The sequence below is a fragment of the Pocillopora verrucosa genome, chromosome 6 (assembly GCF_036669915.1).
Source record: "Pocillopora verrucosa isolate sample1 chromosome 6, ASM3666991v2, whole genome shotgun sequence".
Lineage (NCBI taxonomy): Eukaryota > Metazoa > Cnidaria > Anthozoa > Scleractinia > Pocilloporidae > Pocillopora > Pocillopora verrucosa.
This window is the reverse complement of record NC_089317.1, coordinates 19,191,207-19,212,405: the sequence shown is the minus strand read 5'-3', so window position 1 is coordinate 19,212,405 and position 21,199 is coordinate 19,191,207. Positions and strand designations below refer to the sequence as shown.

The following is a 21,199-nucleotide window of genomic DNA, read 5'->3' as shown; positions in this document are numbered from 1 at the left end:
GCACCATAGGAGTATGTTTCCACCAATCAGAGCGTCAGGGTGTTGTCTTTCATGCCAATAATGTCGTGGTATTTGGCTGCCGCAAAGTAAATGTTGCAAAGTAATCAACCCAACATTAACATACACTAAGAATGGTACTGACAAAGAGCTTTGATCCTATCTACCCAGTTAAATGGATCATGTCCTTCGTGAAGACCTCGTCGCTAAGATCTGTCGAAATTAGAAAGATCTGCAGGGAAAGTTTTATCATTTAGAAGTTGACGCGTGTTTTGTGTACCGTTCCTTCGTGTACTTACAACGCACACATCGACAGCTAAAGGCCTAACACGAAATCATCACTGGAGTGTTTGTTTTGGAAAGGAAAATTTTGCTGACTCTGGTGAAAATCGCGCAAAGCATTTACATAATGCATATTTGAAGAGTAATCTTGTTTTTGCCTTATGGTTGGTTTTTTGCAAAGATTGAAAAGATCAACCGGCAGTATTTACGTTCTGCGTCGACTGCCATGTTGCATATCCGTCTCTTTGCTTTAAATATTCTTCACGATTTACTTCTTGTATTTAAACGGTATATTCTCGATTCAATTACGTGTTTGGTTGTCACATTAACTGCTTAGGCTTTCTCCGATGAAAAGACATTTGCCAGTAATCAACTTAAATTTACGACACATTGTGCATAGCAACGGTATCGCAAAGGTCATGGGTTCAAATCCCGTACAGGCCCGAATTTTTTCTTCTGGTCTTATTTTCACTACTTCTTGAGTGGTGTTCATCACTGTAGAGATCGCTTTCAGATTTATTCCTTAATCCGCAGCTCCCATCTACGATTTTAACATATTCATAGTAATGGCATTACTTTGTTGTCTTTGTAAGAAGTGCTCGGTCAAAATTCTAGCCAGTCCTTGAAATAATGAATATTTCTGTGATGCGTTTGATAACTGTTGACTTTCATGTCAATATCACGGACTCTATCTTACACTCTGGTCACGGGAAAAAGCGGTTGAAAATTGCAATTTTTTCTCTCCTTTCCTTAAAAACGCTGCTTTGGTACAAATTAAAGTCCGAATTATGCAATACTAAACACATCCATAGGGTGAGATCACATCCATTTCGCCTAAAAAAAGCTCTTTTTTCATACAAAAATTAAAATGCCAACCTTTTGCAGTAAACTTCTTTTATTTGACTCATCTCTAATGACTTAAAGTGCTGAGCTGAATTGACAAAATCTTATTTTGCTAACTTTTCATCAATCAAAAGATAACATTAAGGCCAAAAACTAAAAAAACAAATGAACAAAAGAAAAAATCTGGTAGGAAATGCAATAGAAGAGCCAGGTCAGATTGGTCATCTCATTTCTTTGCGGAGGCTTTGTATTCGGTCGTTCATGGGGAAACCCATGGCTTCTGGACTTTCATACCACTTGCCTGGCTCCAGTAGCGCTTGCAAGCCCTGATAGTTGGTTTTGGTGTAGGCTGCAAACCTCTCGTTCTTGGATAGCACGATGATAGAGGAGACTCCCCCAGTTGGGAAAAAGGGGTTCAGATCTGCGCCACTTTCTTTAAACCACTGCACGAAATTGTGGAAAGAACAGAACCCAGATAAAGGAGAAACATCTTTCAAAAGAAATAATTTTGTACTAGCATCTAACCTCTAAGACACTAAGTAAAAGAATAAGCTCGTTTGCGGGAGTGTCTTTTGAGAAAAGTTTTAAATCTGGTTAAACTCCTCATTTGACATGAATTTTCGAAATCCACTAAATATTCTTCCAGGAACTGCGAAGGGAGATCTGGCACGAACCAGAGCTATGACGAAGGGAAAGACAGGCGTATGTGGACAAAATAATCAGTTATACTCTTACAACAATCGGATCGCTTTTCAATACCTCTTGCGCCCTTAGATCAAGTGTCTGCATGATGTATAGATGATCTGTTTGTGATTCATTATGAATATGAATCCATGTGGAAACAAGCTATCTTATTGGCCTCTGTCTAAGTGACTTTGAAGATTATTTATCGGAAATAATCTACTTTTTAGAAAAATGATTCCAGGCCCGAGTTCACTCGGCCAATTTCCAACCAAAATGACTAAAAATCCTTGTTCAAAATTAAGAAAATGAAAAAAACCATCATGTTCTATGATGCCACACTATCCTATAATCCATTTAGAACTGATTGCTACTTACTGCTGATTTTTTGTTGTCTTACGAGAATTGTAAGAAAGAGCAGAGCGTTTTTTACAGAGAGCGTGAGCTGCTGATTATTGAAAGCTTATGTATTTTGCGTACCTTGTTGGTTCCACCGTAGAAGCTATACTCGAACAGAATGACTCCTTCTTCCTTGTCCGGAAGGAGGAGCATGGAGCCATTCACACTCGAGATTTTTACATCTGGTCCAGGCTTGACAACCTTGTAGTTAGATGGGCCAGCACCATGTTGTGCGTCATTGTTGTTTGGGTATGTGTAGAAGATCCAGGTTCCCGAACTAACAACGGCTTTTACGAAGGAAACCCCCTCCTTTTTCAGGTTCTCCTCTGAACCTGAAAACTCCTGGCACAAACCACTTCCGTCGTACAACCTGATGGACATGATGGATCAAACCTGGAATAGATTGACATGGAAATAACAAAACAGATGTAGAGGAATTTACTACTGATTACTTCGGACTGATTACTTCGCATTAAAGCCCGTTTTTGCACAGACGAGGCTTTAAGGTTAAAATTCCATCAATAAAAGCAATGGAAATCTCGAGAAATGAGCGGTCGAAGAAGGCAAGAATTTTCAAATCGCCAAAACGGCTCTTCCGAATAGGGCCGATGTAATTTTGAGAAGAGTTGGCCTACCAGCAGGTAGTATTTAAAACAAGACTGAGGCATTTTTTTGTGTGTTTCTGATTTCCAGCTACATCTTTCGGGAGATTTTTCCCAACCTTTTGTTTTCCAAGCTTGTTTTATGGGAAGACCACTTCTTCTCGGCGTCTTACGAAACTGCAAAAGACAACTTTGGGAGTATCTATGAGATTCCTTTCATAGCACTTCATAGATCAGAACTGCGCATGTCACAGGGAAGTAAAAAAACTTAATTAGGCCCCTAAGACATAATCAAAAGAGCTTAAAAAAAAAGATTGACACGCTTCACCATACCTACATAACATCATCGTGGCTGACAACTGGCGCTTCACGAGGAGGTAGTCCTCAAAGACCAATCCTCAACAAGATGTTGCTCGATAGTTTAACAGCAAAATTTTTTCAATTTTGAGAAGATTAAAAACGCTTGCGAGTTTCACCTCTTTGCATACCTTTAAATAGAATATACCAGCTTGACTCTTTTGTGGTTTCACGGTAGCATTCCAGCTCGTACTCTCTTGTGTTTTTTTAACATTTTTAAAAAAAATGTGTCCACGCCCTAACAATATTTCACAATAGAAATTGATCGGTTGTTTTAGGTGTATTTTTAGCATGCGATGGATGCTTTAGTCTAAATGTCAACAAGAAGTGAAACAACCCGATATGTTCACCACTCCCACTAAGAATCCTTGAACAAAAAAGAAGAACACTTCTGAATATACGATGCTGCTTAATGTTTTAACGGCAAAATTCGATTTAGAAAAGACAAATCACGCACACGCCTTTCAAATCCTAGATTGATTGTTTTGTGGTTTTACGATAGTATTTCAGCGCGTCCCAGCGTCACACCTTATCTAGTGACATTTCGCAAGAGCCATTTAGCAATGGGGTTAATTTCAAAAGAATTACTTCTCAGACATTTTCTCATTACCCAGGGTGAAACTAGAATGACAAATTATTTTGAGACATGCTTTGTTGCTTCATGTGTATTTTTAGCATGCAATGGATACTTCAGTCTGAATGCAGGCAAGAAATGGACAACCCGTACGTTCACCGCCCCCACTTAGAATCATAGAATAAAAAAATGTCTGACAACTGGCGATTAAAAAAATATTCCTCAAACAGTAATTCTAAATTACGCAGATAAGTGATAAAAGTGACCCTGCCTAAATCAAAATGTATCCCCCTTAGGATACAAGCTTGAAATTCTGTCTAAATACAGTATAGTACATGTAGTATGTATTCCAAGCGGCTTACATTCATTAAATTTGATCAATGTTCAGATTTTGCACGTGATCAAAACGTGGCTATGCTCTTTTCTCTAAAACTCGAGGCGATTCTAGACTCTGAACATTCTAAACAGCTCAAAGCTAAAAATCAGCGCCTTTATACTTTATCGAGTACAAATGTCGCGATTAAGTTTTTTAACCACTAAAAATGATCTTAAAGTTGGTTCCCCAAAGCATTTACGTATCACACATACATTTTCGGTACATTGAGACTCGCGGGAAAAAACAAACCTAACTGATTCCCGTCGAGAGCACACAACAAATAGCATTCAACGACAAACAAGCTTTCTTTGGCCCCAGGGGATCTTACGAAAACTTTTTAGCGTTTTAAAGAAGTGTACCAACAAATTTGACTGCCTACTTTATGAAATGTTTTTAATTCAAGAAGTGGGACTTGCTCTAATTGTACAGTCGGACTCAATTCGTGCAAAGGTTTCTAGTTAGGTTTTTGATTTTAAGAATTATTTTTACTTTGGTTTTTAATTAGCTTCTAATTATCTCTTCTCTTTGTATGTTCGTATTGTCCGTTTACACTTCCAAAAAATTTTTATACTTCTTAGACGCATATATGTGTATTTCACCTGACAATCTTACTATTCACTAGAAAATGACCGAAGTTTGGTCGAAACGTCGTGTTTTACCGTTCGTTTTTATTGTCAAAAATACAAATGAACTCGATTTTACCTTGAAAAAAGCAAAACAGTGAAGTCGACAGCACGCTAGATATTCCTTAACGCAAATTAGTACCACAGTGAATGTGTTTTTCATACACTCATCATCTATCGGTTGAATATGTAATTCAGCAATTACTTTACGAATTGAATTTGTAACTTTTTAATTTTAAAAATATGTTTGGTTCTGATTGTGCTGCTCTTCTATCTTGACTTCTGAGTTCTCATTTACATATTGTAGTGTAATGGATAGGTGTGGAAAATTGGGAAAGTAAGACAAACAGTAAAACAGACAACCAGAGAAGCACTTTGCTGTCCGTAGCTTTACCTCCTCCTCGGTTTGGTCTTTTAAGACTTTCATTAAGTCATGATTGTTATTAGGGAGCGCTGGTCAAAAATGTCATTGATTAAGCAGAAGAAATAAGAAGTTCAGTAGAATCCGACGTTGTACGTCGAGCTTTTTCCAGTAGTCTTTTCAAAGAGTAAACGCTAGTGAGGGACTTCTGAAGTACATGTTGCTGATGAAGGTAGAATTGAAGAACTGTGCGGCGAGTTTTGATAATTCCTTAGCATACGTCCATTGATTTTCGACCACCACTTATAAATTGTTTTGTTCACTTCGGTATTAAGATGTAACCGTTGTGATGAAAGGAGAATTTTGACAATTGCCCCAGAGCATTGCAAAATTACCTGCCGTTTACATGAGAGCTTTCTTGATACAAAAACAATTTTATTATCTCACTAACCAGACGTAGGAAGTAAGAGAACTAGATCATAGGGTCTCTAGGCTAACTTTTCCTCGTTATTGTTTAGTAATGTCTTCAACAAAGGGAGAATATTTCAATTTAATAAGGGGGAACTCAAACAGTAATATGGCCGATTTCTATTTGTTTGTCAACGAAATTACCTTTTAGTTCTAATTTATACTAAAACTGAAATTCTTTGAGATTAAAAACTTGTCGTAGCCCACCCAAACGCTTTACTAGTTTCATCAGCTGCAGTCGCCATTCGGAGAAATTGATAAGTTGTTGGTTTGTCTACCAGCAATTTTCCCGTCCAAAAAGAAAACAATGGATAAATAGTATGTATATATATATATATATATATATATATATATATATATATATATATATATATATATATTTTCTTTTCTCATCACATAGTGTCTCTTTTTGATGAGAAAAGAGTAGACATATTTATTTGATATAAATTTTCAAATTTGAAAAAGGTTTTAAAAACAGGTATTTACATATATGTATAACGTCGAAAGAAACGTAATCATGTAAACGAGGCATAATACAAGTCCGAATCTGTCTTGGCAAGCGGGTGTCTTCTTAACAACTTATTCGTTCCTCCGTGTGCGATAAAAAGCACGTGGCAGTTTTAGAGAGTTTGAAATATGGGTCAGGGTTGGTAAAGACGAAGCCTCTCTAAGAACAATTGTAAATTTTTTTATCGATTATTGATAAGCTTTGAGCGCCCATCCCTTCATTTTCCATCTCGATTAATAAATTATCCTGTTTAACTTATTATTAGGAACTAATTTTCATCACTAAAGAAGAGTCGCTAATTGCCTTAGAGAATCGCAGGAACAAAAATTGAATAACTTTCCTTTTACAGTTACAGGAAATGGTTTAATGGCGTGATAACTTGATCCTGTTACTATTTTGTTTTTTGTTCTAGTCGGATACGAAACGGAGAGAAAAAAAGCTACAAAGCGCAATTTGATACACAGTTAATTTCAAATATTTTGAAACAAGTTTGTATGTGTGGCCGTACATTAATTTTGAATAGTTATGTATTCTACGTAATACATTAGGTGATTGTCACGAATTCAGTTTTTCTCATAGAATAATTGACATCGCCAGCTTGAGCTTTTGCACTTTTAGCTTTCCGTAGCTGATAATGATTCAAGTCTTAACTTCACACGAAAGATATGGACCCTTGACTAGCATCCTATTATAATGGGATTTGATTCTGGTAAAAAGCGGCTCTTTGCCGCACTGTATATAGAAACACCGAAATAACAGATGTTTCTGTATGTGCCTTTAATTGCTTTTTCATAAAAGAGGCACCCAAAGATTCCCGGGAAAAATAAAATTTTTTGACCCAATAGAAAATTTCCTAATGCATTTTGAATGAGTAAGTCTTTATGCGACTGTTAGTTAGGAAGTTAGGCTTCAGTAATCCTTGCTGCCATTTTCCGTTGCAAGAACAGAAACCTACAAGAAAAGGGACACGCCGAAGACAGAATTATGTCGACAACAAATTTCAGTAGCGGTAGAAGTCGCACGGAATCATTTAAAGAACTGCTATGCTCTCCCTCTTTGGTGGGTGGGCTTCAACAACAACTATCAATTTGCTTCGTAGCGGTTGACATTCTCTTCTCCATTACAGCATTTGCTGGAAATTCTCTTATCCTTGTTGCCCTTCACAAGAAATCTTGCCTACATCCGCAGTCAAAACTCCTGTTGGTTGGTCTTGTTGCTCAGCCTCTCGATGCTCTATGTTGGATATCCGTGGTTCAGGAACACTGGAGCCTTTGTCGATACGCAAGGGACGCAGCCAGCACCACAGGCCGTGTATTGAGTTTAGTGTCTTTGATGACGATGACGGCCATAAGCGTTGACAGACTTCTCGCCCTGATGTTGGGACTGAGATACAAACAAATTGTCACTTTGAAGCGCACGTATATTATTGTAACTACCTTTTGGGTTTTTACCCTTGTCGCCTCTTTAAGTGGATTTTTTTTATCACCGTATAATCTTTATGTACAGCTCCCTAGTTATATCATTTTGCCTGGTAATATCATTCGCATCATACACAAAGATTTTTTGCACTCTCAGGTATTACCAAGCACAAGTACGAGATCAACAGCAGCCGAGCCAAACAAATGCACTGAACATGGCACGATTCAGAAAGGCAGTGTACAGTGCACTGTGGGTGCAGTTAGCATTAGCTGTTTGTTATGCACCAATATGTATAGTGAATATTGTGATCGCTCATACCAAAAAATATTCATTTCTCCTAGTCGTCATATGTAAAGTAGCAGTTATTATACTTTGCTTCAACTCGACGTTAAACCCGTTCCTATACTGCTGGAAGATTAGGGAAGTGAGACAAGCAGTGAAGCAGACAATTAAAGAAGCACTTTGCTGAGTTAGGAGTCCTCGAGTTGTTCCTCAGACTTTGAAAGCAGACTTATTGAGTCACGATTATTATTGGAGAGCAGTCGTTAAATACCTTATTGGATAAAAGTGAATAAGTGGCTCAATAGAATAGTTGCACAGGCTGTTCTCGATAGTCTTTATATCTCTGAGAACAATTTAGAGACAGACTAGGTAAGCCTAGCTATGTGTTTTCAAAAATATGGTTTCTTGCCGCTATGCTAAAATACAAGTGTCATAATTGAAGAAAAGATATGCAAACATTTTACTTTCATGTTTTCTCCTCTTAGCAGTATGAAGGCATCAGATAAAACTTCGAAGAGTAGTTTAGGAGATGTGTTTGAGGCCGATCTTGTGTGTTTCGAGAAAACTATTTCGACTCATTTTTCCTGTAATTAAAAGAAAGCGCTTGACGTTGATGTTGACGCCATATTGCCAAAAGAGACAGTCCATTTAATACCATACCATCTAATTATCGGCCTAAAAACGACATGTTTATTTCACCCATTAAAGAAGTGATAAAATAGATCTTTTAAGACTTATGAGTCTCATATCGTATTGTAAAACAAAAAATTTAGCCCATGTCTTTGTGTTTGTCAAGAAAATTCCCTTTCAATGCTAATTTGAAATTAAACTGAAACGTTATCTAGTTAAATCAACAGCTGGTTGCGACAAACATCTTTTTGTTTGATTAGTTTTAAAGCTACCGTCGCTGTACTGAAAAGAAAATTCCCTGGGAAAGAACTCTTTCTAAAGGAAGGATTGACGCATCTCTTAGCAATGAATTAAGTCATTCATCTAGTTTTTCTGTCAGCTAATCCTCCGTCGGTAGATGAAATGACTGATTTGAAGCCGATCTAAAATGTTGAATCTATAAAGAGTAATTATTCTGCAAAAACAAAATTTGCTTTGACCCCAAACTTAAACGAGGCTGCGTGTCTGTGATGGTTAACTAGTTTCTCCTAATCTTTAACAGAGTATTTTTAACGATTGTTTCGTGCGTCTGTGTGCGGTTATTAATATACGATGCACGCAGGAAGTTTGGGGAGCTTGAAAGATACGCTGGAGTTGCTTAATTAACACGCAACCAAGAATGATTTTAGGTTCATAAATAATAAATGCTGTTAATGTCAGTTTAACAAGGTACAGTTTTTGACTCGACTTCGTCTCGGGAATTATTCAACAATGTTTACTTCATCTTTGGCAAATAATTCTTGAATTTTTTTATCGATTGTCGATAGTTTTTAAGTATACATTTCTTCAATTTCCCTCTCGATCAACAGATTATCATGTTCACTTTAGCATAGCCATGTAACTCGGGTTATCGGAGAAGAAAGGCGAATCGCACAGGGGAATTACAACATGAAGAAATTCAGACACCTGTCGTATACGTAAAAGCTTGCTTGGTATCCGACTGATTTTTCTCCTCATTTCGCGGACAAGAAGCAGGCAGAGAAAAATTTCATAACTAAGGTATAATAGGCTAACTTTGGCTTATAATTTTTCCAGGACAATCACTACAAAATTGATGGCGAAAGGAGGAGAACAAAATGAAAATTTAAAAGAAACAGCAAAAAAAATTGTTTAAACACGTAATTTCTTGCTTTTCTTTTGTTTTGTTTCTTGTTTTGTCGGAAACGTAACAGAGATAAAAGAGCCACAAAATGTTACCAATCACACAGTTAAATTTAAATATCTTAAAATAAGTTTGCATCTGTGGCCTTACATCCTCAAACTTATTCAATTCGCATTGAAGCCTTAATATTGAGTGCCTTCTCGCAAACTAAATAAAGCGGGATTGTTTGTTGCAACATGAAATAATAATTTTAAAGATGTCTTTGAATAGTTGCCTCCTATTCCTATTTCATACGTGATGTACATGACAAGTTAAGCACAAAAAAGGCTTTTTTGACACAGCGAACAATTTTTTGACGTATTACAAACGTGTAAACGGTAGTGTAAATGTAGTGAGGAGGTTTTTATTTGAGATGTTACGAAGGAAATAGGGTTTCAGGGATCGTTCTTGTGCAATTGGCGTTAACTAAAAAAAAATATTTTTCTGGATGCTATCACAGATTAACTCATGACAAGAATATTGTCAACTTTTGAAATATTTGATATATCCAGTTTAATGCTGGTCTGTGTTTTCTTCAATTTTTATTGATCCTATGTCTACCAACCCGAGTGATTAACTGTTCCTAACTTTCACTTCTTTTTCCTTGAACTCGTTCCATGACAATTTTTAGGAATTCAGAATTCACCACAATACAGGGATAATCTTTGCACTTAATTACCGGCCCAAAAGAATGACAGTATATTTAAATATACCGCTTAAACCGCTTATGCTGTCATTCAAAAACTGACAAAAGAGAGTTTCCTTATCATATCGTCAAACAGAAATATTACTGACCCATGTATGTGTGCTTGCCAAAGGAATTAACTTTAAAAGAAAAAAAATTGCAGATCGAAGATGACAAAAGTAAAGTTGGAATAAAAATTGGCATCAAACGAAAAGAAATGATTGTTTTGGTACCCGATGGAACCCTGAGATTAAAACGATACCGAGCGCGTAGTGCCATCATGGCTGGTGCAAAACAATGGTTTCTCCGCCTCCTTTATTTTTAGTTAACGCCTATTTTTCTTATCTTAATGACCAAAGGGATGAAGAAAGGAAATTACATCATAGGGAGAAATAGGCAAAATAGGCCAAACAGTTTTTGTTAAAAAAAATACCATTACAACTTTCCTGACGAAAGGAAAAAGGCTGGTAGAGAACGAATTTAAAAAAATGGTTTGGCGCGCGGCATGACATCTTGTTACGGTTTTGTTTTTAAAATAAGTCCGGAGACGCAAAACAAAACAGATAGAAAAAAGCACGTCTTTACAAATCGACCCAAACATTTAGAAATACGTTTGCATCTGTGACCAAAATTTAAATTTGAATTGTTTGATGTATTCGCAGATTGTCTCCAATCCAACTTTTCTAAGACCAAGTAAAATCACCAGCTTGAAATTTTTATTTCCAATTCTTCATGGCTACTAATGATACAAGTCTGAACTTCACACGAATGATTTGGATACCAGGTTAGTACTATATCAGTGAAATTTGATCCAGGTAAAAGGAGATTGTTCGTCGTTCTTTTAAAAGAATAATACTACAGATGTCTATCCATTTTCTACTTATTGCCATTTTACACCTGAGGCACTTCAAAGGTTCAATAATTGGACACAACAGACAATTTTCTGACGTATTTTAAATGAGTTAACGTTGATGAGGTATTAGTCCATGTGTATGAATATTATTAACTGATGTATGAGGTGTCATTGATCTTGGCTGGTTGTCGGCTGTTTAGACGACATATAACTCATTGCAATTTTAGATAGCCTACAACAAATTTCATAAGAATTGGAACACAGACGAAAACAATTGAAGAACTCCTAAACTCTCTCTCTTTAGCGGGGGGCATCAATCAGCATCAGTTTCATGCCTGAGGCATCCCACGGCTACAAATTTCTGACGCATTTTAAATGATTGAAAGCTAGTGAGGAAGTCTTAATTTTTTCTTTCAAGGAAGGTTTCAGTTAGACGAAATATTCCTCGTTGCAAGAACAGAGGAAACGAATGCAGAATTATGTCGACAACAAATTTCACCAGAGGTGAAACACTGCCGAAAACATCTAAAATGCTATGGCTATGCTCCCCCTCTTTGGTGGGTGGGCTTCAACCAGCATCTTTCGCATCAGTCAACATTCTCCTCTCCATCACAACATTTCTTGGCAATTCTCTTATCCTTGTTGCCCTTCACAAGGAATCTGCCCTCCATGCGCCGTCCAAACTCTTGTATCGTTGTCTCGCAACAACTGATCTGTTGGTTGGTCTTATTGCTCAGCCTCTCTATGTTACCTGTTGGATGTCCGTGGTTCACGAACACTGGACTCTTTGTTATTACGCAGAGAGAGCAGCCTACATCATAGGCTCAGCATTATGTGGAGTTTCTTTGTTGACGATGGCGGCAATAAGCGTGGACAGACTTCTCGCCCTGTTGGCAGGGCTGAGATACAAAGAGATTGTAACTTTGAATAGTGTTTGTATTATTATAGCTAACTTTTGGGTTTTATGTCTTGTCGCCTCTTTATGCGCCATTTTCGAAAGGCGTATAATCGTTTTGTGTGCCCAGATATTGATACCACTTTCACTGCTTATTTCAATCGCCTCGTACACAAAGATATTTCGCACTCTTAGAAATCATCAGGCACAAGATCATGTTCAACAACAGCCGAACCATCCAAGTGCACTGAACATGGCGCGATACAGAAAAGCAGTGTACAGTGCTCTGTGGGTACAGTCAGTATTAGTTGTTTGTTACACACCATACCTTATTATAAAAATTGTAATCACTTATAGTACAACATATTCATCATACTTAGGCGTCGCATATGCAATGGCAGTTATCTTAGTTTACTTTAACTCGACGTTAAACCCTTTTCTCTATTGCTGGAAGATTACTGAAGTGAGACGAGCTATGAAGCAGACAATCCGACAGGCACTTTGCTGTCCATGGAGTTAGACCATCCTCGAGTTATACACCATCGCATAAGTACTTTTAGCGCAAAGCTGACCGATAGAGAACGCTCGTCGCTTAAATTTTTTGCTCTAGGTCTGTCGATGGTATTTTTTGCTAGTCACGTAAAACAACATAAAGGAAAGGCAATGGAAACACTAAACTTTACTTTGCATGCATCAATTATTAATTAAAGGAAAGATGTACTTGCACAAGAGAATATATAATCTCTTATAATCTCTTGACGTAACTTATACTCTTATGAATGTTCGTATAAGAAAGCGAAAGAAATAATGGCTTTATCCACTTGTTTGGTAGATGAGTTGCATCAACCAACAATTTTTTTTCTCTGCGGTGTACATTCAGCACCTCGCTTCTCCTTGCTATAAACAGTTGTAAACTTAATTTTGTTTTGTCATCAGAAAAATGTCCATATTGCTTATGAATGTTTTAAAATGTAATTGATAATGATGTAATAAAACAAACATCGTGCAAGTGGGTGCATGGATTTAAATCAAAACTTTCCTTTTCTTATTGAATTATTTTCAAAACCTTTAATTTTCCGAGATTAAACGTTACACTCCATCTTCTCCGCTCAGCTAAAGGTGAATTTCTACGTACTGAGGAGACGGCGTTTAAAATAATTGTGAAATGCTAATGGTATCAAAGATGTCTGTCTGTACGTTTGACTCTTAAAGCTAATTTGTTCCTATTTTGGTGATTTTTCTTAATGAACTTTCATTGGTAGGGAGCTAATCAAGTGTCCATATCATCTGCGTGAAATTTAATACTTCAATCATTATCAGTCTTGACAAACTGAAATTACGAAGATCAAGCTGGCAACTTTGAATGATGTAAGAAAAAATTGGACTCGTAACATCTCCGAATGCATGAGATGAGAGCATGTGTAACCTGGTATTAACGTCCGAAGCCTACCACGCCGTTAAATCATGTAAAAGACTATCGTCATTTGCTCGATTGTTTAATGTGTGGGTATTTAAATTTAGCGCTGCGTGAATCAGATTTTGTTCCTGATGTGCACAAAAAGGGTTCATATTCTCCTTCCTCTAGCGCGTGATTTAAACCTGGTAACAACGTCCGCCTCATGCGTCGTTAATTCATGTAGTTTTACGGGTATCTTTCTCTTTCCGTATTTCGATTCAACGAAAGGAGTTAAAAAAAACAATGGCGAGAGTAAATAGTCGCACACGCTCGTCAATTTCTCCCATTCGACTCGATTGTTCAATCCGAGTATATTTAAATTTCGCACTTCGTAAGCAAGAAAGACTGAATAATCTCCTCCCACAATTTTGTTGTGTTAACACAAACCGACATCTAATTGATACCTATTCATCCTTTTGTGTGATAGCAGGAGGTGAGATTTTTTCGCATAGTCATGTTCTGCTAGTTTCTTTCTTTTTTTTTTTTTGCTCAACAGGTTACGTGTATTCAATCACATCACTGACACTGTCAGATTCATCTACCAAATTTTAGGCCAATCGAATTTATCCTATTTTCTTAGTTTGCATAAAGCGCTGCGCAATCGCCTCCCATAATTTGCTTACCGTAGCGTAAATGCATAAGCCCAGCAAAAACTTAACACGCGAAAAAAATCACACCCCTTGATTCGTTAAATGCCGCCTCGCTTGATTGAGAACAAACATAAAGTCCAAACGTCCGCTTTCTACAAAGGGAATATTTGGGAAAACTGCTGATAGCTTTATAATTTTAATAAAGACTGTTAGAATCCGTCGTAAAACTATGTAAGCTCAAGCAAGACCTGCTTTTTTTTTCTCCGAAAGAGAATATAGAACAAACCAAAAACAAAAAATTTGCAACTTCTCCATTGTGAGACTTGCGAGTAAAATATCACTCTCGTCTTGCCGCGCGTTTGACTGAAAACGAGAATAACTCAAAATAGATGTTCTTTCAAAAACTAGAGATAATTTCCTCGATCAGTACATCTTGTGTCATCAACATCGGTGCAAGAATTCTGTGCTTTTGTAAAACAGGAATCCTCTTCTAAGGTAGACTTGTTGGTTCCAGAAAGTAAGCGCTTCGTTAGAAAACAGCTGTGCGCCAGCGCCTGCTCTCTGCGAAAATTTGGAGAAGCTGTTGACAGCTCCTTACTTTTAACAAAGATTGTTAAAATCCGCTGTAAAACTCTGATAGTTTTTAAAAAGAGAGACTTACTTTTAAGCAGGACCTGCTTTTTTTTTTTTGCAAAAGATAAATAAAAAAAAACTCGCACCTTCTTCATTGTGAGACTTGTGAGAGAAAAAATATCACACCCTCATCTTGCCACGCGTTTGATTGAAAACGAAAATAATTCTAATAATTCTCACAAAAACTAGAAATCATTGCTTTGATCAGTATATCTTGTATCATCAACATAGTTACACGAATTCGATTGTATTTAACACCAGTATTAAGACCAAAAAATATATTTGTACGTTGAAAAAACTGACTGGTAAAAACCAGGCGAATTGACTTACATATGGAGAGAGGTGGTTAAAATGAGTCACTGCAATAGGGATAAATTTAATTATTTTTTAATTTGCGAACCTTTGGCTCGATGCGCTAAACGAGGGTCAAGTCTACCCCTGGGTACAACGATGGAGATTGATTTTACTAGTGCATATTTACACTACCCACTCCCCCAGTGCAGCAAAATTATCACTCCGATAATTTTCTCGATCAGTTACGAGCTTTTCCGCCTCCCTTCGGCCAAAGTCCCTCAGGACTACCAATTACTCAGGACTTTTGTTTGGAAAGTTGACCCGGAACAATGGGCCATTTCTTTATACGAGGAGAAAGATGTATTCTGAAAACAAAGAACGAAATAAATTAAAGAGGATTGAATGAGGAAAAAAATAATAAAAGAAAACATATCTAATCGCAAATCAAGTGCAGGTGTCGAGGAAATATCACCTGGTTACACATAGAGATAAAAAAATATATGTGTAAAGAAACCCGCAATTGTTGAATTTCAAACTCTCTTTGTAATTTGCTACACTTCGTCACAATGAACTGTTTATAAGCCTCAAAGCAACACAAAATTTTGTATTATTGTAAGGAATGAATTTTTGTTAGTAGTTGAAAGGCGCGGGTGTATTTGAGAACTGAAAAGGTATTTTTAAACACATATCACAACTTATCAAATTCTGATTCCTCATTAAAGCTGTTAATAAAAGCAAAGGCTGCCAGCACTGAAAAGAATGGCAAAAGTTCGACGGTAGACTATGTCACCTTTTGCCAAAGTTCATCGATGACGTAAAGCTACTGTCACGTAACAGTAGCCGTAACGCATAATAAAGTATTGATGAGCGTTATTTTATTTCCAATGTTCATGAAAATTTCAACGGTCTAGGAAAAGAACACGACTGATCGCTTCAAGAGGAAAACAGGTAAAGGGATTTAAGGAGCGGTAGTATTTTTACAGAAATCCATTGAATTTTATTACTGCTAGTCGGAGAAAACTTTGCCTGTGTGAACATTAATTGATCGCGGCGGTATTGTCCAGCGTTGGACTTCGAGATAAGGAATAAATATTTTCGATTCAATTGCTGATAGAAACGTAACTTACAAGTGGATTGGCGTCTGGGTAACTGAGTCAACATTTACACTAGGGATTTTCGAGTTCCAAACTCACGCGACATCAAATAGTAAATTCGTTCTGATTCGAGCTCAAGGAATATTTGAAGAAAGGATGTAATCTTTTGTTATCATTTGTCCAATATTATTCAAAACTAGATCAGTCTGAAAAAATATAACGAGCTTTGGGAGGACGTAAACTGTTTTGCCTCCTCTGGCTTGATAATCTAAGTTACTATACCGAACTATTTTGAATTGTTTTGAAGAGGGTTGCTTCGTCACGCGATCTCAAGAACTGTTAGAATAAATCTGTGCTGAATTAGGAACATGATTTTACAACATGCATAACGATTTCGATGTGTTTTCATTCATATCTCTTGGGACCCGCCTCCGTATCATTTTCTCGGTCCTAGTTCTTTGTTTACGACTTGAGTCGTCAAGCTATGCAAATATTGGAGAAATCAAAATATTTTACATATTAGTCAGACGGTCACGTCCATGTAGTTCAAGTCTTTAGCGCAGATACAATTGAATGAATTCAATTATCAGGTATCGGTTCAATCAGCATACTGCGCTAAATTATTAACGTTCTTGAAACAAGGCGTATTCAAACTCAAGGACTAGTTAGGTGACGAAGAGAGGTGTTTTCTTAATTCTTTAGATTTTAAGTCTTAATTTAATTTAATTCTTAATTTTAATTCTTTTTTCTTATTCTTTAGATTTGGACAGCCAAAGGAAAAAACGGAAAGAAAAAGGGAGAAGAAGATTTTTCAAAGAGCGCGATGTCTGCAAGTGGTGAAAAGTTTGTGAGTTCTTTTTTATTTCATTCATGTACTAAAGCTTAAATGTGATCCCGGAAGAATTAACCCTACTCCAGACGCGTCACTTGCATAAACCCAGGTTCTGTCAAGTAAACAGTCGATCGTGTGGTGCAATCATCCAGATGGGAGCAGTCCTAGAAAGGACATGCACTTTTGTGACAGTACATGACGTTTCAACTAGAGGATATCCTGATCGGTCAGTTTTGCCGAGATACTTTTAGCTGTAAGACTCATGTGACCCTCATCAAGTGGGTCTATAGGCAAGTTAGACAGAAAGGAAGTTTGGTACATCAAAGCGTAAAAGAAAAACCTTATTGTTTAATATTATCTTTGATCGGTTTTGCAGTCTCCTCATAGCCACATCCCGTACGGAACAGATGGGTCTGGGTTCTACTCAGATAACACCATTGGATGTTATAACGTAATCTTAGAGTCTGCGCCTCTAGTATTGGAGAGTGTCAGATCAGTTTTAGAGAGGCCTAGGTCGGCTTTCACAATTGCAGACTACGGATGTGCAGACGGGGGTACCTCTATGCCATTGCTTTACGCATGCGTGAAAGAATTACGAAAAATTCATGGTGACGATTTGCCCATTCAAGTGATTTACGAGGATCAGCCCGTCAATGATTTCAAATCCTTGTTCCTTCGTCTGCAAGGTTAGTCTTTGAAAATTTGAAGCTTTTCTTCGATCCGCGGATGGGTTTAGTCAGTGCTTGAGTCTTCTGTGGCAGTTGACTCGCCCCTCATACTCTCCTTCGCTCCAGCGATAGGAAGGCCTGCTCTGCAGGCTTTAGAATGAAGAACCAGTACATCGCGGTCCATAATTCCCTTATCTCTTCTTTGCAGGTCTAATACCAGGCCCAAAAAGCTACGTCTCAGATTTCTCCAATGTATTCGTCGCAGCGTGCGGCACAAGCTTCTACAGTCAATGTCTTCCTCCTGAGTCTCTAAATTTGATATTTTCATCCACTGCCATGCACTGGCTCCGTGAAAAACCTTGCAACGTGACAGGGGCGTTACATCACACTATGATCACCCTTCCGGAGGAGGCTGAGAAATTTAGGAATCAAGCCGCAAAGGACTGGGAAACTTTGCTACTGGCGAGAGCGAAAGAACTAGCACCAAGTATGATTATGGTGTCATACTGATAGGGAATCACGCAACATCATTTTTGATTCCTGTTAAAGGCGTTCTGTGACCCTAACTGAATGGCAACTTTCATAAGTGTCAAGGATACTATTCAGTTAAGCGCCACACTAAGCCGTAAACGGTTGGTGCATGGTACTGTTTTAAATTAAGAGGAATACAATCTCGATGTCTTCTTTTTTTTCCGGCCATTTACCCCTCATTATCAGCTAGTCAAACTTTCCATTCGGGCTGTTAAACTCCTACGGTATCTCAGCAATTCTGAATGATAGGGACTCTCTATAGGGACTTTCTTTCGTTTAATTCAAATTTTGCCCACTTGTAACCAAAACTCATAGCTTCAAGTGGTAGCACTTATCGTACAGTTATCTGCAATTTTCCATTGATCCTCTCCTCATCCAAGCTATCCTTAGTGGTTAACTTCAGTCTTTGAATTATTTTTCAGGTGGCAGAATGGTTCTTGTTCAGTTTGCAGTTGACGGTGAAGGACAATACCTTGGGACAACGAAGAACACACCAGCCTCCATGCATCACACAATGAAAGATTTGTGGAAACTATTAGTTCACGATGGAGTCATAACACAGGTCAGAACAAAAGTGCTTCTTTCCCTCCTCTCTCTTCCCCCCTCCCCCCTCCCCCCCCCCCCACCCACACACCCTCAACACCTCAACATGACAAGTGTGGTATTACAGGGACCCCTGGTCCTCTCGAGCGGCACAATATCTGCTGGCCGCAGAAAGTGGGCCCTTTTGTGTAACTATCTCGCTTTGCACTATTGACTATTTTCAGGTTCTCGGATTTCAGGGGTGCGATAGTGCTTCTATTTTTAAATGGTACAAAAACAAATTTGGTAGTATTCTTAGTTGTCATGAGAAACTGTCTGATTTTATCTCTAAGAAAGCACTTTTAACTGCCGTCTTTGTGATGCCGTTTTGGCTTTCCCTTCCGACGTGATTTTGTTTCCAAATTCTAAAGGACTTCTCGGTAATTATTTCAGCCACTGTCAGGCTTTAGAGGTCAATTATTCCATCCACCGAAACAAATGGACTTTACTATGTTTGACGGAAAAATATCATTGATTTCTTGATAAATGTTACGTACTGGTGACCGAAATGCAAACGGTATTTTCGGTCTTGTAGTGAATTTTAAACACTAAGTAATTTATATTTAATCACTTTGCAATTAGGAAGAATTCAACAAGACGACATTTGTCAACTATTACCGCACAGTAAATGAGTTTAAAAAACCATTTGAATCCGCGGACTCGCCCGTTCGAAAAGCTGGTTTGTCTCTCGTCTCCATAGAAACCAAAGTGGTACCCTGCCCTTACCGAGAAAAATGGCTCAAGAACGGTGGTGATCCTAAAGCGCACGCACGTTGGTTCATTCCCACGACAAGGACTTGGAGCAATGCGACATTTACGTCTGGTAAGACGTCATTTTTCATGTTGTGGTCTTTCACATATGTATCAAGAATGACTAGATTACCTAAATATCGGAAGAGGACTTTAATCGATGGGGGGAAGTTATTGTATAGTATGGTAACCAACCTTACTGGTTTTAAAACGTTCCCACAGGCCTCTCTGAATCTCGCTCTCCAGAAGAGAAGGACGCCATTGTCGATAAATTCTTCAAACTTTACGAAGATCTGGTTGCCAAGCATCCGGAAGATCATGGGATGGATTACGTTCATGCCTACATAGTTATCGCGAAGAATTGACCAACAAATGTCATTTGATTTAGATTACAAATAACTAAGGCGCTCTCGCTCGATAAGTTCATATGTTCAACCGCATATTTTTGCCGTGAAGTTGTTTGTTTTCAACTTGTAGGGACTAAAAGGAAATAATTTATTTAAAACAAACTGGTGTTCAGCTATTGTCAATGCCTATCGCACGAAATACAAATTAAGAAAAGTTCATCAAATAAATTGTTCTGTTTAGAACACTGCGTTGTGTACAAGCTATTACAGTCGATACTTTAAACGATTTGGGAAGATCCAACTGGTCATTTTATATTTGGTGGAAATAGCATGGATGTTGGTTTATATTGCTCTTTGGAGGTCAGCGACAGAATTCAATCCTTCATTTGACAGGCTTGCTATTTTCAATGGTGGATTATAAAAAGGTTGAACTGTATGAGGAGCTAGAAAGAAATTTAAAAAGTCTCCCAAAAAAATATTTGTAAAAAATTGTTGATGAACTCGCCATGCTCACCCTGTTTAGTACCGATCCCTTGTTACCTTATTGTTAAAGTATCAAACAAATCTTATAACATAGCGCGCCTGCTTGCCCTATATAAGTCCTACTGAGCCGCTATGAACAAAATCTTTATTTACGCACGCCCGTGCGTAAATAAGATAACGTAAGCATATTTTAGTGACACTTGTGTTCATTTGGCTTTGATTTTCTCCATTCTCCCCGTAAATTTTGAGCTTTTCATTCACAGTTATCGGTTAACTGGATCAAATGTTCTCGCTCAAACCAAAGTATAAAATGTGGCGTGTTTTTGACCAGCCAATAGGGACATTTGCTTACTTTTTTTGTGCGTTGTGAGAATTTTGCACTCTATTGCAATAAAAGGCTTCTTCGCGCAGATCCTTGTTGTTGCTCTGTTATAAAAGAATTTGCTCATGCTTTTAGCTGTACGTATATCGAGTTATGGATACACTTGGGAAGTTTGGAGACCACTCAAATAGCTAGAGTTGCTCTCGGCTGCGCCTCGAGCTACTATTACGTATTTTTCGTGCTCTCCAAACTTCCCGCGGCATCCATAACTCGATATACGCACGCTAAACATGAACAAATTCTTAAATTTTCCATGTTCGGATTAAAGTAGAGAAACCTGTAGAATACGCTAATAACAAAAAATATTTAATAAAAGAAAGCTCTGCTTTACATTTCTTTTTTAAATGTGGATCAATCATTACTTATAACCTGAGGGTTCAAGGATTGTTTGTGTCAATAACAAAAACATTTAATAAAAGAAAGCTCTGCTTTACATTTCTTTTTTAAATGTGGATCAATCATTACTTATGACCTGAGAGTTCAAGGATTGTTTGTGTTAATAACAAAAACATTTAATAAAAGAAAGCTCTGCTTTACATTTC

The 21,199-nt window shown here is 37.6% G+C and overlaps 4 protein-coding genes across 4 annotated transcripts; 3 read left to right on the top strand and 1 right to left on the bottom strand.

Annotated features, from left to right (window-relative positions):
• Positions 1-1,343: 1,343 nt before the first annotated feature.
• Positions 1,344-2,583, bottom strand: LOC136281931 (uncharacterized). The gene is made up of 2 exons (XM_066168971.1): positions 2,284-2,583; positions 1,344-1,565 (listed from the first exon to the last, which is right to left on the bottom strand). Exons 1-2 carry the CDS (start codon positions 2,581-2,583, stop codon positions 1,344-1,346), a joined length of 522 nt encoding a protein of 173 aa, XP_066025068.1.
• A 4,472-nt stretch (positions 2,584-7,055) lies between these two features.
• LOC136281930 (adenosine receptor A2a-like) lies at positions 7,056-7,959 on the top strand. Its single transcript, XM_066168970.1, has 2 exons — positions 7,056-7,489; positions 7,647-7,959. Exons 1-2 carry the CDS (start codon positions 7,056-7,058, stop codon positions 7,957-7,959), a joined length of 747 nt encoding a protein of 248 aa, XP_066025067.1.
• A 2,965-nt stretch (positions 7,960-10,924) lies between these two features.
• LOC131794102 (melanocortin receptor 5-like) lies at positions 10,925-12,942 on the top strand. Its single transcript, XM_059111616.2, has 2 exons — positions 10,925-11,051; positions 11,539-12,942. Exon 2 carries the CDS (start codon positions 11,600-11,602, stop codon positions 12,533-12,535), a length of 936 nt encoding a protein of 311 aa, XP_058967599.2. The 5' UTR covers positions 10,925-11,051; positions 11,539-11,599; the 3' UTR covers positions 12,536-12,942.
• A 2,888-nt stretch (positions 12,943-15,830) lies between these two features.
• LOC131793676 (uncharacterized) lies at positions 15,831-20,035 on the top strand. The gene is made up of 7 exons (XM_059111128.2): positions 15,831-15,936; positions 16,843-16,929; positions 17,291-17,600; positions 17,791-18,069; positions 18,536-18,675; positions 19,278-19,518; positions 19,668-20,035. The coding sequence occupies exons 2-7, from the start codon at positions 16,906-16,908 to the stop codon at positions 19,808-19,810; spliced, it is 1,137 nt and encodes a 378-aa protein (XP_058967111.2). The 5' UTR covers positions 15,831-15,936; positions 16,843-16,905; the 3' UTR covers positions 19,811-20,035.
• Positions 20,036-21,199: the final 1,164 nt, after the last annotated feature.